Source organism: Mustela erminea, chromosome 14, assembly GCF_009829155.1.
Source record: "Mustela erminea isolate mMusErm1 chromosome 14, mMusErm1.Pri, whole genome shotgun sequence".
Lineage (NCBI taxonomy): Eukaryota > Metazoa > Chordata > Mammalia > Carnivora > Mustelidae > Mustela > Mustela erminea.
In genome coordinates this window covers 82,851,077-82,868,172 of record NC_045627.1, presented here as the reverse complement: position 1 = coordinate 82,868,172, position 17,096 = coordinate 82,851,077, and the positions used below count along the sequence as shown (strand labels likewise).

General features: G+C 55.1%; 1 protein-coding gene across 6 annotated transcripts in view; it reads right to left on the bottom strand.

Annotated features, from left to right (window-relative positions):
* Nucleotides 1-17,096, bottom strand: part of TACC2 (transforming acidic coiled-coil containing protein 2) — a 203,079-nt gene that overhangs the window by 84,499 nt on the left and 101,484 nt on the right. For all 6 annotated transcript variants that reach the window (XM_032311894.1, XM_032311897.1, XM_032311895.1 and 3 more), the window contains exon 7: nucleotides 16,406-16,531. In XM_032311894.1, coding sequence (XP_032167785.1) covers nucleotides 16,406-16,531 — 126 coding nt within the window. The remainder of the gene's footprint in view (nucleotides 1-16,405; nucleotides 16,532-17,096) is intronic.

Here is a 17,096-nt window from a genome sequence, read left to right as displayed (position 1 = left end):
AACTCCACGTTCCTCCCCCTGGACCACCTCACCCATGGGGCAGGGCACAGATTCAACCCAGGACTTGTATGCTGAGCGGGTGGGTGGATGGATGGACGGATGGATGAACTGACAGACAGACAGAAACCAAGCAGAAGACAGCACTACACGATCTGCTTAGACTCGGAGCACCTGTCACCTTCCTGCAGCTGCCGCACCAGGCCTGGGACTTCATCTCATGAGCCTGAGTATAAGAGAAACTAACTTGCCAAAAAGGCCCTAGGAAGGGAGGAACCCCGAGGCAGGCATGTTCTGGTGAGAAGCCCTCTCCCACCCTCCCTGCCTGGCACCCTGTCTTGGTCTGCGGGTCTGTTTCTCCACCTCCCCTTGGGCAGTCTGTGACCAGGCCTGCTGCTGGCAAGCCCTCTCTCCTCCTACCTCCAGCCTGTCTGGCACCTCCAAGGCACGCACTTGGCTTGGAAGCAAAGCAGCCACCTCAAGGGCAAAAATCTGAAATTATCACGTGGCAGCCAACATAATACCGGGCCAAGGGCATTACCAGGAATGGAGGGGGAGCTCCCAGAAACTCCCGCTGCCCTGAAAGCATCCACCCTCCAGCAGCTGAGATGGGCACCCCCCAGCCACACCCTCACTGGCCCCTCCCAGCTCCCCTGGACCATCTGCTCCCCATGTCAGGTCGGACCCCCTTCCCGGCCACTCTGAGGGTCTGGGGACTGCAATCCCGCTGGGGTCACAAAGCTGTGCTCAAGAGAGCCTCCACCTGGCTGCCCGCTCTCTTTCCCACAACAGGGACAAGCAAGGACATGGCCAGGGGCCTGGGTCGCTCCTCTCCACACTGGCTCTGCCCAGAAGGACAAAGCCACCTTCTACTGACTCCACTGGTGAAGTAACAGTCCCTCTCCCCTGTACCCCTCTGCTGAAGGAGGCGGGGTTCCAGACGTGACCACCCAGCTGCCCAAACACCGGCTCCCACTCATGAGGCCGACCGCAGCCAGAAGCCCCAGCTCGGAGGCCTGTGCCTGGGCCCGCCAGGAGAGGGACACTCTCCAGCACATCCGGGCCCAGTCTGCCCTGGAAGAAGTGGTCTTGCAGGCACGAGAATGCAGGTAATGACGTGTGGCTTAGGTGAATAAGGAACAAGCCGGCTCCGGTGTGAGTCTGCTCAGAACAGTGCCTTGCTGATGGCATCAGCATCCTTCAGAGAGGAGGGTCCTGATCCCACCTACAGAATTAACCACTGGGCCGGCAGCTGGCAGACACACGGGCTCTGAGCGCAAGAACGTGCAGCAGTTTTCACGGAGGTCACGTGTCTAACCTGGAAGGAGAGGGGACCCGCCTGGGTGGGGCCAGGGCCAGGGGCTCTGACTGCCTCTCCAGCCAGGAAAGCCTCTCAAGTCTGGGACGCGCCTGGGGAGAGAGATGGGAGCAGTGCAGGGCTGCCCGACGCGGGCGGGGCCGGCAGACATCTCACCAGAAGCCATGGTGACCCAAGGCCACCCGCCTGCCCCCACCCCAGGCTGCGGTTTGGGGCAGCCTTGCTCAGGGGTGTTGCACCCTGGGCCTTCTGCCCCAGCACGGAGCTACTTCCTCCTTGCTGGAAGCTGCTTCTCCCGTCTCATTTCTTCCAGGTCTATCCAGGCAGCCCTTGGTCAGACCTCCAAGTTAGCCCATTCCTTCGGAACAGCAGTCCCCAGCAGGCCAACTGGTAGATCAGCTCTGGACAGGGACACTGGCTCAAGTTCACACCCACCTGGCCCATAGGCCAACACATCAGGCTCTTTGCCACGAGCCTCCAGAGGGTCCAAAAACGCATGGTCAGCTGTGGCAGCCTTGGCATGAGTGAGGGCTTTGGACCTGCATCACTAGAAATTTCTTTATCATGACTGCCTGTATGGAGTCAGCTTCCTGCAGCTCAATGCATCGATAGCTGATGCTCTCAAGACCACCTTCGTAGGCCGGGGGGTCCGCTGAGCGTGGATGCTGCAGAAAGGCAGGGCTGGAGGCAAAGAGAAGGCCGGAAGCCTGGCCCCCCGCAGTCGAGAGCGTCCCTCCCAGGACAAGTTCCCCCCGCAGTCGACAGAGTCCCTCCCAGGACAAGTTCTGTGCTTTAGGCAGGGTTGCACACAAAGCTCGCTTCTCCCAGAGTCACATCTGTTCTCCCAAAGGCTTGTGTCCTAATGATTAACAGCGGGCATGGGTGGGGGAGGTGTGTGAAAACTCCTGGAGAAAAGCCATTTGCACTGGAAATGTGGGGTTGTGTCATCATTTCCATAGCTGCCGTTAGAGGCAGAAGGAGGCGGCAGGAAGTCACCCAGCACGCTCGCAAGAACAGAACATCTGTCGATTCTGTAATAAGATGTGCCCCGGGTCTCGCTGGCCCACCACTCCCCTCCAAGCCCAAAGAGGTGAAGACAAACCACCACTGGCGGGGGAGGAGGGAGTGCGGGGAGGGGGCGTGTGGGCCACACCTGTGCGTGCCGGAAACACATGGAAGGCATGCCAGCGCCCACAGGAGAAGCCCAGCCGGAAACGGGACGGTTGCAGGATGTGCCTCCAACCCGGGAGGCCAGTAAGGACCTCAGATTCTGGCCCACACTCAAGCAGCAACAACTTCCATTTCAGCAAAATGAAATTTTCACGGGTGCATTTTTGAAATTAATTTGAAAACCTCCAGGGACCCACCAGAGGGGAAAAGACATGTTTTATTTGGATCTGTAGATCTAGGCCACCGCCCTGTGGCTAAAAGCCACCGGAGAGGGAGCGAACTTGGCACCGGCCCACAGGTGCGGTGGAGGGCGGACTTGGGCAGCGGAACCACAGCCACACCCAGTCCTGTCCTGGCCCACGGGCCTGACATGGAGCCTCAGGACATGGGGTGAGGCAGGGTGGGGAGGGGGGCCCTGGTCAGTCTAGACACCAGCCCTGCCCTGCCAGGCAGCTGGAGAAAGCGCCTTTAAAAAAATGCAAATCTGACTCTATGTCTGTCGGGCCTTGGGCCTTCTGGATCCTCTCAAAGTAAAGCCCGGCAGCCCAATGGCCAAAGCTAAAACGAGGTGGCAAAAATCAAAAAGTAAAAAAAAATGAAGTAGTATTATATTATGGCCTAAAGTATAAAACAGATATCCACGAGTCCATCTTGATAGGAATAAATGAGGGGAAAAGTGGGGACCACCCCTCCAGGGAAGAGGAAGTCTGCCAGCAGGCGGCCTTCAGACCAGAGCAGCGGCTTCAGCCCCTGCCCCCCGACCCCCCGCCGGCCGCTCCTGTGGGCTTTAGACCCGCCAGTCCCCATCATCACTTGAGCCAAGTCCTCACCATGAATTTCTCTGTCTATACAGATCCCACTGGCTCTGCCTCTGAAGAGCCCTCATAACCCGTTTGCTCCTGCAGGGCATCCCCACCATTCCGTGGACACTTGCCTGCAGGAGCAAACTTCAGACCAGCTCCAGCCCAAAGGACCACTCGTGGCATCACAGATCCGAATCGTCAACACCTTGCAGGCCCTGTTTCCAACGCAGCCCCGGCCAGGGCCTGGGGGGCAGAGAGCACCGGGCCCCTCCTCTCCCGGGGCAGCAAGCGTGGAAGGAAAGCTTTCTACGACAGCTGCTTAAGTCCTTGGCCAGACCCTGGTGGGAGAGAGCAGAAGCTTCTACTCCATCACAGCTGGAGCAGGAGGCAAAGACACAAGTTCGGAGGCTCAGGGAGTGAGATCCGCAGGGGTGGCAGCTGGGGACGTGCTACGGACACAACGGGAGAATTGTTCCCAGCGGAACAGGGCTCCTTAATGGCACATTCATCAGGCCCCCCCACCCCACCAAACCCACCCCAGACACGTGGAAGGGGCTATTTAAAGACGCAGCATGCTGCTTCCCTCCATCCCTGCCCTGTTCCCTGCGGCCTTGGCTACACGCAGGGGAGGCACCCTCCAGGGCAGCAGCAGCCCCCACCCTGCCCTGCCCTGGCCCGCCCCCGCCAGGCATGAACGCCTCCTGTGTTAGGTTCCAGCAGAACCTGGAGTGTCTCTGATGGAGGCCGTGTGGTTGCTCAGGACCCTCTGAATTGTTGTTTCATTTTGGGGAGCAGACCTTTGCATGATCATTCCTAATACTTTTTTTAATGAGAAGTGAACTCTGTGAATTGAGAACTACAGCACAGCTTTGCAAACTCCCTGGGATACACCCCAAAATCCAAGGCTAAGAAAAGCCAACGCCAAGAGGCTGCCGGGTAACCAAGGAGCCTGTTCCAGGGACAGGTGGGGGACCCCTTGGCGGGAGGGAAGGCAGGGGTTGCACAGAGATCTTTAGAAGAGAGAGGTCCCGCATTCAGTGGGTGAGTGCCCCCTGCTGGACATCCGGGAAATGCCTGGAGTGCAGACCGGCCTCCTGGCGGATGTGAGGGTACTTGGGTAGGAAGGAGAGCCAACTGCAAACACGCTCTCAAGCAAAGAGCTCAAAACAAGTTTGGTTTTCTCCTTTGGCAAAAAGCAAGGCTATCGATGCTGTCCACGGACTAACGTGTGGGAACAGTCCTCTGCTGCCCACCGGGGACCTGGCAGGGCCGAAGGTGGCCCAGCTGGTGTTAGGTGACTCAGCAGCGAGAGCTGAAAGCAGGCCCAAGGTTGAAGCCAGGCTCTGGGGCTTCCCAGCCTCTGGGAGAGGGCTCAGTTCTTCCCTCTGGGTGGAAGCACCTGCAGGAAGCCCCAGCTCCAGAAATGCAGGACACTTGGGTGTCAGTGTCCATAATGTTCTGCTAATTTCCAGCTCCTCCGACTCCACCGCGTGGCCGGCTCCCAGGCCTGGAGGACGGCGGCCCTGGGCCCCCCACACTCACCGTGCTCAAAGGACTCACAACTCTCACCCCAAAGCCCTGCTGCTGCTTAGCCTCACACCCCGCCGAGCTCCGCCGTCCCGGCCCTCACCGGCTTGCTCCCACCAAGCGGGCCTCCCTCAGTGCCCACAACACTAGCTGCCCACGCTGCCTTCTGGGCTTGGGGCCCCTTTGCCTGGCCAGGCCAGCGACCCCTCAGCCTCCACGCCTCGGCTTGGGCCTCACCGATTAACAGCGTGAACACAGCAGGAGCTCAGCCCCACCGGGGAGCTCGGGCTCTGTGCATGGTCCTGGGCGCCTGGTGTTGGGTGCCCAGCCCTGCATGCCCAGCACGGAGCACTTTATCTATATATGACCTCAAATAACCCTCACGACAACGCTTTGAGGCAACTGTCATCTGCCTGCTTTATAGAGGACACGGAGGCTTAGGGAACGGAGGTCACTTCGGCAAGGTCATGGAATCAGCATCCCAGCATCTGGCCAGGACCAACCCCCGGCTCCCCCCGCCCGACAGTGAGCACCTAATAAACACGGAGGGGGAGAGCTGGGGTGTCCCAGCTGTCTGTGACCAAGCCGGGGGTCAGGAACAGAGGCAGAGCTGGAGCTCACCCTGCCTTCTTCCCTGAAGCCCGCAGACATGAGGAGAAAAACAGACCAGAGAGTCAGGACCAGGGCTAAGCCCGGAGCGAGGCCGAGCCACAGGTGACCAGCGTGGGTCGACCGAACTCGGCAAGGGCCCGAGGGGGTCTCCAGGCGGAGGGACGCCTCGCCTGTACATGCTGATCCGTAACAACTGGGACAGGGGCTGGACGATTCTATTTTATAAAGAAATGACTCAAAAAGAAGAATGCGAACTATTGAGGGCGTTTAAGCTCCTCAGCCACTTCCACACTTCAAAGCTTCCATTCGCTCATATTCCCAAGCAGTGAACCGGCCACGGGCCGACTCAAACTCCTCATCTCAAACTCCGTTTCCGAAGGAAGGCGCGCTGGCCGGGCGCCCTCCGTGCACGCCTCGTGAAGACTGTATTTGACGGGACGTAAACCGAAGAGAGGGGACATCCCATGTGGTTCTGCGACCTCAAGTGCAAGGAGAGATTCTGTCTGAAAACCCTGGCAGAGGGGAGGGGTGGCGCTCGGACCTGTGGCCTCAGAGCAAAGCCGAAGCCACAGGGGCAAGCCCAGCAACAGTCACACCCCACTGACGAGGGTGCCCACAGGTGACAGATTTGCCACCCCCTGGGCACACGGGGGTGTGTGCTGTCCAGGGTGTCCCCTCAGCTCTGCAGCCCGTCAGCCCAGAGGCTGTGGCGCCTGCCCCTTCCACTCTCCCTCCCGCTGGTCCCACCACGGGGCCCCGTCCTTCCTGCGCTGCCCTCTCAGGACCCCAAAGACCAAACAAGGGACTCAAGTGCTGATATGAACGGACCCCCACCCCCCCCGCCCCCTCCCGGCCTCCAGCCTGCTGCTGGCCCAGCCCCAGGGACCAGGGAGGTCAGGCCCGACAGGGAAGCTCGCGGTGACTCAGATCAGCAGCAGAAGTGGGGGCTGTCCTTGCCTGTCACCCCTTCCTGCTGAATCACCTCCTCCTCTTTCCGAAACCTCTCTGTCCTGCCCCCCCCCACCCCGGCTCTGCTGGTGAGGGCCACCGCCCCTCTGAGCAGACTCCCACATGACCTGTTCTGCCTGCCTCCTCTGTCCCCTCACATCGACCCCCAGAGACACCAGGATAACCCCGCTCGAGTTCAGATAAGGGCCTTGCTTTGCCTGAAACTTTCAGTAGCCTTAGGAATCCAGGCAAGAAAACTCTCTGGCCTCCCACATGGGCTCCTGGGCCCCATCCCTGGCCCTGTCCACTCCCAGGCTTGTCCCCTCCCTCTCCCTGCTCTAACCTCACCAAGCCAATGCCCTGATGCTCCTGGCAGCTTCTTCTGTGCCTGGGCTCCGGCAGACACTGCCCCTGCATGTCTACCCTCTCAGGCCCCTCCCAGCCGACCCTACAGTCATCCTGGGGCGTCACCCAAACAAGGAGGCCCACCCCAGGTGGGGGTAACCGTGCCCACCCTGTAAGGCCAGGCTGGGCTGGGCCCCAACCTCTGAGTGCCCTGTTTTCAGCTAGGGTGTCCTGCTCTCCTACTAAAAGTCTTGGCCACTGCAGCTTCTCCAGCCCCCCGCACACAGCCCAGCCTATGTGAAATGCTCAACACATGGCAGCTCCTTCCCTGCGGCCCCGACCTCCCCCACGGGTAGGGCAGGCGACTGACAGCTGATAGACAGCCGGGACAACTGGGCCATCTTCTTGGAATCTGAGTCTGAGGCAGGACCTGCAACCTAATTCGCAAGCAAAGTGGAATGTTAATGAATGCAAAGTGAAAATGCAGAGCCCCAGGTTCCAGAGGAATTGAGAATTTTAGGACCAGGAATTTCAGGACGGTGAGAGCACAGCACTGAAATAAGCACAGGGTCCTTCCAAGCACCAGGCCCTGGGTGACTGTCCGGGTGGCATGTCCATGAAGCCAGTCCTTGTTCTAGACCCCAAGGAGGAGTTAACCCCGGGGTGCCTGTACTACCCCCTGGGCTGCCGGAGGGCTGCGCTGCTAGAGCAGAGATGAGAAGCAGGTGGGGACAGTTCAGCCCCTCCGTGCCAGCTCGCCTCCACCCATGCATCCCTGACCCGCCGGGGCTCGTCCTGGGACATCATTCTCAGGGAGCTGGGCCCTCGGCCATGCCCAGTGCCCCTGCCAGCCCTTAGCAGGACTCCTGGACAGACCCTGAAACAGCAGAGCAGCCAGGGCCCGGAGTTGAGGGCCTCACACGTCTATTCTCGTGTCACGTCTGTTCGCATGCCTTCATTTCTTCTCCTGTAAAATGGGCTGGGGGTAGGGCAGGTGAAGGTCTTTCTAATAAAACTCTCAGACCCCTTTTCCGGGTTGAAGAGTTAACCAATGTTTTCCAAGTCCTAGTGGAATAACAAAGAAGCTGAATTCAAAATTCACAGCGTGTTGGGGCGCCTGGGTGGCTCCGTGGGTTAAGCCTCTGCCTTCGGCTCAGGTCATGATCTCAGGGTCCTGGGATGGAGCCCTGCATCGGGCTTTCTGCTTGGCAGGGAGCCTGCTTCCCCCTCTCTCTCTGCCTGCCTCTCTGCCTTGTGACCTCTCTGTCAAATAAATAAATAAAATCTTTAAAAAAAAATTTACAGCATGTTGGTATTTTTGGAAGATGACAGAAATGTTGATTTAATTTAAGCCTTTTGTGTCAAAGAGAAGCGTTAACTCCCAGAGGGCACATAAACCACCACGCTTCCAGGAGGCAGACTGAACCTACTGTCATGGCATCCTGTCCTGCTACGTCTAGCTGTACGGGACCTTACAATCCCTTGGGACACAGAACCTTAGGGAGTCATTACCAATGGTCAGAACTCACCATCCCTGAGTCAGCACCTCGCTGGCAGACAACGGGTCTCACTCGGATGCAGGTTCCCCCCGGACAGAACCTGAGAAACATGGACAGTGCCAAAGCCGGGCTTGCACTCGGCCCGCCAGCTCTGCAACGCCGGTCCTGGGGAGGTGCCGTCACTTACTGTTGCCTGTTGAGTCCCTGTTCTGGGATTTTGAGCCCTTCTCGGCAGATCCCCCACAGACCTGATAGCAAACTGCATTTCAGAGATCGGCCAGAGTTCCCAAATGAAGCCCCTGTCCAACGACAGGCACGAGAGTGACCGGGCTGTCGCAGAGGGTGACAACACCCCTACGATCCAGGCCCAACACACCACGTCCTGTCGGGCCAGAGGGGCGACAGCATCTTATCTCCCGTTTCACATCACCATCTGGAAGGTATTAGCACCACCATCCTTCCTCACAGGCGCTTGGTTTTTCCTCCTCCGATCCCCAAGTGCACATGATCACATCATCGGGTGGGAGCTAAGGCCAAGGGCTCAGCTCAGATGGAAAGTCACATGCAAGCTAGAGGAAAGAAAGCACTTGGACGCTGCTGCCCCGGGGAGCTCAGCTCAGTGGGTCGGGGCACTGGACAGCTGGCCAGCAGAGGGATGTGCTTCAATAAGGCGAGCCCGGGCGATGGGAGACACAAGCACACTCCTCTGACAGTCAGTGGCTGCTGAGCAGCAAAGCCCAAATCCAAGGTGCCCAGACCAGCTTACAAATTGGCTGGACACTCCAAGGCAGGCCCCTCGAGCTATTTCTGGTCTCCCTGCAGATAAACCAGCATGTGAAACCCAGCCCACGAGAGAGTGCGAACAGCCCCTTAAACACTGCTGACCTTCCCACGTCCAGCTGGGGGCTGGCTGTGCACAGTTAACCGTGAACAGGGGTAGCCATTCCTTTCCAGTATATTCTCACCCTCTCTCCCTCCATAGAGCAAACCTGTGCTCACAGAAGGAAAATTACTTTTAAGCTCGACCCAAGCAAAACTGTCTACTTAAGAGAGGAAAGGTCATAAGCACCATCCCAGACCTATGTGAGGGCCTCTGTGGCGGGTCAGGAATTGCCACCAGTCACCGGTCACCCAGTCACCTGGGTCCTGATTCCTTCCAGGCCCGCCCAGGTGCTGGTGACAGAGACTGCAGACAGGGGGAGGCAGAGGACACAAGGAAATGCCTCAGATATCCAAGATTCAGGGATTTCTTCAGCCCAACACAGTGAAGCTGCTCGAGGCCCGTGAAAAACCACAACAAGAACATCACGTGATCGTCTGAAGTATGAAATTGTCAATATTTGAACATGGCCGATGGGGGCCTCCATCTCCTAGGAGCCGGCTGGTCTGGAACCTCAAAGGCCCTGAGCAGGCGCAGAGATGCACCCCGATTTCCTACGCCCGCTGGGAACGGGCCGTGTCGTTTGGATTTGTCGGCATGTACCTTTCACAGATCTCTTTTAAATGGCACAAAGGAATTCTGTTATTTACTTTTAATTTTTTGAGAGTCTGTTGTTTAGAGAAGAATTTTGGGTTATCCCTTTTCTTTAAAAAAAAAAAAAAAGGTTTATTTATTTATTTGAGGGAAAGAGAGAGGGAGAGACAGAAGGAAAGGGAGAAAATCTCTGCAGACTCCACGCTAAGCACAGAGCCGGATGCAGGGCTCAATCTTATGACCCTGAGATCGTGACCAGAGCCGAAGTCAAGAGTCCGACGCTTAACCGAGGGAGCCATCCTGGTGCCCCTGGGTGATTCCATTTCTAAATTAAAACAAAAACAGTAATACTTCCACTCTGTCATTCAGTTCTTCCTAAGGAGCTTGCTTACATAAAGATTCAGCTAACTCTGTGAGGCAGCAGAACCCACTCGGGCTAACCCACAGCTGAAAATCTTTTTGTGCATCGGATGCCGCCAAAATAAACGAAACGACTTGGGAGCAAGAAGGAAAACAGAAGCTGTAAGTTAGGATGAATTCCCTGTACTTCCAACTTCAGAACTTTCTGAACTGGAGGCTCTGACTCTGGGCCGGAGGGACCCCCTGTGCTCCCGGCACTTTCTGCCGATGACAGAAATCAGAAACCCCAGCCACCAGCCGGGGCAGAGGTCTCCAGTCCTGGGAAGCCAGACACGGGAGGAGACCAGCATCTGGACAGGACCACTTTCCCCCATGGTTCTCCACGTGTGGAGCCCAGACCAGCAGCACCGTCACCGGGGAAGCTGTAGGAATGCCGAGTCCGGGGCTGCTCCCCAGGCCTCCCCAGTCAGACACCTTAAGGCCGGGGCAGCCACATGTGCTGTAACTGGCTTCTTCTGGTGCACACTGGAGTCTGGCCTCCACGGACTTGAGTCAGTTGACAGGCTGCCCCGCGGTGTCCAAGGGAGCGGTCCAGGGTCTAAAGGAACCCTCGGCTGGGATTCCTGACTAAAGGAAAAGCTCAGGAGGTTCTGGGACATAAGCAGACTTCCCTGCTACTCTGTTTATTAAGTGTGGTACCGCTGCAAGGTTTCATCTAAACAATTCTGTGGCTTTAAAAACATTTTTGAACGTACTTAACAGATGGGAGCATAAGCGGCCACGGACACACAGTCATCTGCAGAATGTTCTCAAAGGTCTGGGCCCGGGGTGGCCCACAGCACAACGGGAAGCTCAGCCCGTAAAAGCAGGTTCCCAGGCTCCTCCCTGAGCAAGGAGCACTCTTGGATGTCCTCCAGTGGTTTTCCTAGAGGAGATGGGGTTCCCCCAAATTCCTTCTACCTTATTGGAGAACTGCCTCAGAGATGGGGATGCGATCTCTCTTTTTCCCTATTCAGAAAGAAGACATCTTGGGGCGCCTGCGTGGCTCCGTTGGTTACACAGCCTGCCTTTGGCACAGGTCAAGATCCTGGAGCCCCGGGATCGAGTCCCACCTCAGGCTCCCTGCTCGGCGGGGAGTCTGCTTCTCCCTCTGACTTCTCCCCTCTCATGCCCACTCTCTCTCTCATTCTCTCTCTCTCTCTCTCAAATAAATAAATAAAATCTTAAAAAAGAAAGAAAGACAGAAGACAGCTTATGAAGGAAGGATATAGCACCAAAGAATGGACAGGGAAGCCCCACTTAAAAATTTTTCTTAATTTCTAAATTTAAAGTACCAACCCTGCTCCTGAGGGGGCCAGCCCTCTAGGGGGACGGTCACGTGTCTGCTCTGCCTGCTTCCTCCCGTTGCCTCACGCTCCGCCTCTCCTGCCACTACTCTCAGCAGGATGAGGAGGGGCATCAGAGGAGGGTGCTAGGGTGCTAGTGTTCCCCTCAAATCACAGTTTGGAACCCTAATCCCCAGTGTGCTGGAATTAGGAGGTGGGGACTTTGGGAGGTGCCCAGGACCAGAGCACCCCCACAGACAGGATTAGCGCCCTTCTCAAAGAGACCTCACCGAGCTCAGCCACCGCTTCCCCTACATGAGGACACAGCAAGAAGTCCGCAATGTGGAAGAGGGTCCTCACCCGACCCCTGGGCCGTCCAGCCTCCAGACCTGGGAGCAGTACATTTCCGCTGTTTCCGAGGCCCCTGGTCTGGGATGCTTTGTCACAGCAGCCCCAGAGGGCCCAGATGGGTGGCCTGGCCCCGCAGGGCCTCGGCTGACGTTGCTAACAGTCCCTGCCCGCCCAGAATGCCCTTCGTAGTTACTCCCACTGATCGGCAAGGTCAGGTGCAGCTGATTCTTATTATCTACGAGGTCACATTCTAGAAAGGTGTTACGGACACTGAATTAGCTAGTTCTGAACCACTGTCCCCAGGGGCTATGCTGGCTTGGGTTCCTGCAAGTTTCTGGTCACAGCTCTTTTGTCAACGGGTCACCACGTAACCCGGTGTTACGTGCATTTCTGTGTGAAAACGCCTTATTTACTAGACATCATTGAGTTCACAGCCAACAGTGTCGGCACCCCTTATGCCCAGGCTGTTTATCTAGCAGGAGTAGCCCCTACAGAAGGCACACCACAGCCTTCCTGCACCGAAACACACTCCACAGCATTTCAGCAACTCCACTTGGGGGCCACGGTAAGCAGCAAAACCATGAACGAAAAGCACAACATGAGGGGCGCCTGGGTGGCTCAGTGGGTTAAGCCGCTGCCTTAGGCTCAGGTCATGATCTCAGGGTCCTGGGATCGAATCCCGCATCGGGCTCTCTGCTCGGCAGGGAGCCTGCTTCCTCCTCTCTCTCTCTCTCTGCCTGCCTCTCTGCCTACTTGTGATCTCTCTCTGTCAAATGAATAAATAAAATCTTTAAAAAAAAAAAAAAAAGAAAAGCACAACATGATAAAAAACGTGGCAGTAAATATACCAGGAGAGGACTCTTGTTTCTGGCACGAGAGCTGGAATAAGACAGGGCCTCCTGCTCTACCCCAACTGGGCACACACACCCCAGGCACCCCCGAGTCCCTCGCTGCTCTGTGCACACTCCCGGAAGGCCAGGAGAGAGCCGTGAGCACTGATCGCGGGGTCACAAACAAACCTCAGTGAGAGGCAAATTCACGAAGACGGAAGCAACGAATAAGTATTGAGTATTCTGTGGAAGCGGCCGGTGACCAAAGCCAGCCCAATCCCTGCTCCCGTCAGCACGGCCCCTTTTCTATTAATTTCCAGTAAAATCCAGACAATGCACCTCCGGACAAATGTTCAGTAATGCTGGCCAGGCACCAAAGTCGCTCACTGGACTCTACCTGAATCTGTCCACTGGGAGATGAAGCTAGAAAGCTGGGCACGTTCTCAGCATTGAGAAAATCTGTACTTAACCCCGGGTTCCTTCCTGCATCCTGTGATCCCTCTCGGTCACGGTGTGAGGTGACACAGCTTCTCTACAATGCGTCACCTTCCTTGGACTTGAAAGAGGCCAGGGATGTAGGTGGAACCCCAGGCGTCATGGAAGGAGGAAACGGACTCTGCTGGCAGCCAGGGAGGCTCAGAACACAGGCTTGGCAGACACGCTGAATCCGCCTCAGATCCCAGTGGGGCCGCTCACCAGCACCGGGCCCTTGAACACACCAGTATGACTGAGCCTCGGTCGGCCCCGATGTTAAAGGGCAAAGAGGTCCAGGACAGAACCCCTCATCTCCTAGGGATGTTTGTTGGAGGACTTAACGGGGACACTCGAAGTGACGTGCTCCGTAAGGCACCTGGAGCAAAGGAGGCTGCCTTGCGTGCAAAGATTAGCCCTCACTGGAGGGTCTGGGACACATCACTTAAAATACAGCCTAAGCGCTGGGCAGGGACTTGGGAAACACTGACCAAGACCCAAGGGCACTTCAGTTCTTCTTGGAGCCACAGAGCTGCCCAGCCAAGTCCTCCTGCATCCAATGCTCAGAAAGCTTCCCCCTCGCCTCTCTGGGTCCCTCCGTAAAATGGGAGGATGAGGAATGATCTCAGCCCCCTTACAGGCTTCACTAAGGGAGGGCGTGCCCCACCAGCTTCCCAGGTCAGGGTCAAATGGGAGCAACCTGTTCACCATGGTTTCCCTAGTGCCGTGGAACACTGCAAACGGGGAGCTGTTTTAGTGATACAAACATAAATCAAAATGTCTGTGTATAACACCTTAAACTTATACAATGTCACATTTGTATGGAAACAGAAAAGACCCCAAATAGCCAAAGGAATGTTGAAAAAGAAAACCAAAGCTAGTGGCGTCACACTCCCCAATTTCAAGCTCTATTACAAAGCTGTCATCATCAAGACAGTATGGTTCTGGCACACAAAAAGACCCAGAGATCAATGGAACAGAATAGAGAGCCCAGATATGGACCCTCAAATCTACAATCAACTAATTTTCAACAAAGCAGGAAAGAATGTCCAACAGAAAAAAGTCTCTTCGACAAATGGTGTTGGGAAAATTGGACAGCCACATGTAGAAGAATGAAATTGGACCATTTCCTTACACCACACACAAAAATAGATTCAAATGGATGAAAGACCTCAATGTGAGAAAGGAGTCCATCAAAATCCTAGAGGAGAACACAGGCAGCAACCTGTGACCTTGGCTGCAGCAACTTCTTGCCAGATATGTCTCCAAAAGCAAGGGAAGCAAGGGCAAAAATGAACTATTGGGACTTCATCAGGATAAAAAGCTTTTGCACAGCAAAGGAAACAGTCGATAAAACCAAGTCAACCAACAGAATGGGAGAAGATATTTGCAAATGTCTTATTCAATAAAGAGGTAATATCTAAAATCTATGAAGAACTTACCAAACTCAACCCCCAAAGAACAAATAATCCAATCAAGAAATGGGCAGAGGGCATGAACAGACATTTCTGCAAAGAAGACATCCAAATGGCCAAGAGACACATGAAAAAGTGCTCCACATCACTCGGCATTGGGGAAATACAAATCAAAACCAGTGAGATACCACCTCACACCAGCCAGAATGGCTAAAATTAACAAGTCAGGAAATGACAGATGTTTGCAAGGATTTGGAGAAAGGGGAACGCTCCTCCACTGTTGGTGGGAATGCAAGCTGATACAGCCACTCTGGAAAACAGTATGGAGGTTCCTTAAAAAGTTGAAAATAGAGCTACCCTACGACCCAGCAATAGCAATACTGGGTATTTACCCTAAAGATACAAATGTAGTGATCCAAAGGGGCACATGCACCCGAATGTTTATAGCAGCAATGTCCACAATAGCCAAATTATAGAAAGAGCACAGATGTCCATCAACAGAAGAATAGATAAAGAAGATGTGATAGACACACACACACACTCACACAATAGAATACTACTCAGCATCAAAAAATAAAATCTTGCCATTTGCAAAGACATGGACAGAACTAGAGGCTAATACACTAAGCGAAATAAGTCAGTCAGAGAAAGACGATTATCATATGATCTCACTGATACTTGGAATCTAAGAAACAAAACAGAGGATCACGGGGGAAGAAAGGGAAAAATAAAAGGAGACAACATCAGAAAGGGAGACAAACCGTAAGAGACTCTTAATCATAGGAAACAAACGGAGGGTTGCTGGAGGGGAGGGGGTGAAGGGGTAGGGTAACCAGGTGATGGACATTAAGGAGGGCACGTGATTTAAGGAGCACTGGGTGTTATATAAGACTGATGAATCGCTGACCTCTACCTCTGAAACTAATGATACACTACATGTTAATTAATTAAATTTAAATAAAAATAAAATGGGTATAACACCTTAAACTTATACAATGTCCTATGTGAATTAAATCTCAGTAAAACTGGGAAAAATGGGGGCGCCTGGGTGGCTCAGTGGTTTAAGCCGCTGCCTTCGGCTCAGGTCATGATCTCAGGGTCCTGGGATGGGGTCCCGCATCGGGCTCTCTGCTCGGCAGAGAGCCTGCTTCCCTCTCTCTCTCTTTGCCTGCCTCTCCGTCTACTTGTGATTTCTCTCTGTCAAATAAATAAATAAAATCTTTAAAAAAAAAAAACTGGAAAAAATGTGTCTGTATCCATGACATAATCCTTTATGCATACACTTGGGGAGTGGGGTGGGGAGGAGCGGGTGTGCACAGAGAGATGGCGTGTGTGTGCGTGTGTATTAGCACAGAGATGGCCGTGTGTGTGCGTGTGTATTAGCATCTGAGCCACGTCCTGGGGCTGACTCTGAGCAAGTCCGGGTCAAACACAGTAAGTGCCAGTGGGGTTAAGAGCAGCGGACGTGGACGTCCGCGCCGGCTGTGGCTGTGGGGCTGCCGGGGCATGAAGGGCAGGTGAGGGAAGACACCGCCAGCCAAACCCGTTCGCCAAGCAAAGGCCCAGGACCTGCTCCCGTTCCCCCTTGCGCCGCCTGCTCCTCTCTCCTCCCAGCACCCCCAGAAGACAAAACAAGCAGCTAACGCAGCTCGTGTCCTGGGAGGTCAGAGGCAGCTAACCAAGTCATTCCTTGGCAAGGTATAAATAGCACGTCCTTTCTCCCAGAGGACTTCTATTTTAAACAGGGGCCCTCGAAGATCACAAGGGAACAAATTTCTAAAATGCTGGTTGGGGCAGGGTCCTCCTGAGCTGCTAAGGAAGGGGCCCTAGCCCTATGTAGGGGGGCATGTAGACCTAGGTAGAGGTGGGCATGCAGGGGAGGGGAGGGAGAGGTGGGAGGCAGCCGCAGGGCCTGGGCCCCGGGGTCCCACCACCAGATGCAGACCCAGCCCCCATGTACCTCTGGGCCGTCACATCCCTGGAGACCCGGCTGGGGGCATCACCGTGGTGTGAAGAGGCAGCTAACAGTGGGTTTTCCAGGTCCTCAAGGGCAGCTGGCTGGATGACATCATCTGCTACATGTGACCTGGGGAGAGGAGAGGGAAAAACCAAGGCTCAGAAATGTTCCCAAAAGTTTTCAGTGTGTTTGAATAGCACATTTTATGTGGACCGTGAGCAGGGCCGAAAGTGAGGGGTCTGCTGCTACTCCAAGTGCGGCCCACAGGTGGCGCTGGCCCAGGAGGGCTTTGTTAAAAGCAAAGAAACCCAGGGCAAGTTTGGAAGCCTCCAGAGAGACCTGAGAGAGTAATTTCGTCTGCTGAATCTAATAATAAAGGTCAGGATACTGCAAAACATCCTACAAGGCACAGGCCAGCCCCACCACCAAGAACTACCTAGCCCAGAACGTCAGTGATGCTCAGGCTGAGAAATCCTGGCCACGAGTCTTGTTCCATTTTCTAGGAATTGTATTTTTTAAAGTTTTGATCTATATGCACTAAAAACTTAAAAAAAAAAAAATTTAAGGGGCGCCTGGGTGGCTCAGTGGGTTAAGCCTCTGCCTTCGGCTCAGGTCATGATCTCAGGGTCCTGGGATTGAGCCCCATATCAGGCTCTCTGCTCTGCAGAGAGCCTGCTTCCCGCCCCTCCCCCCC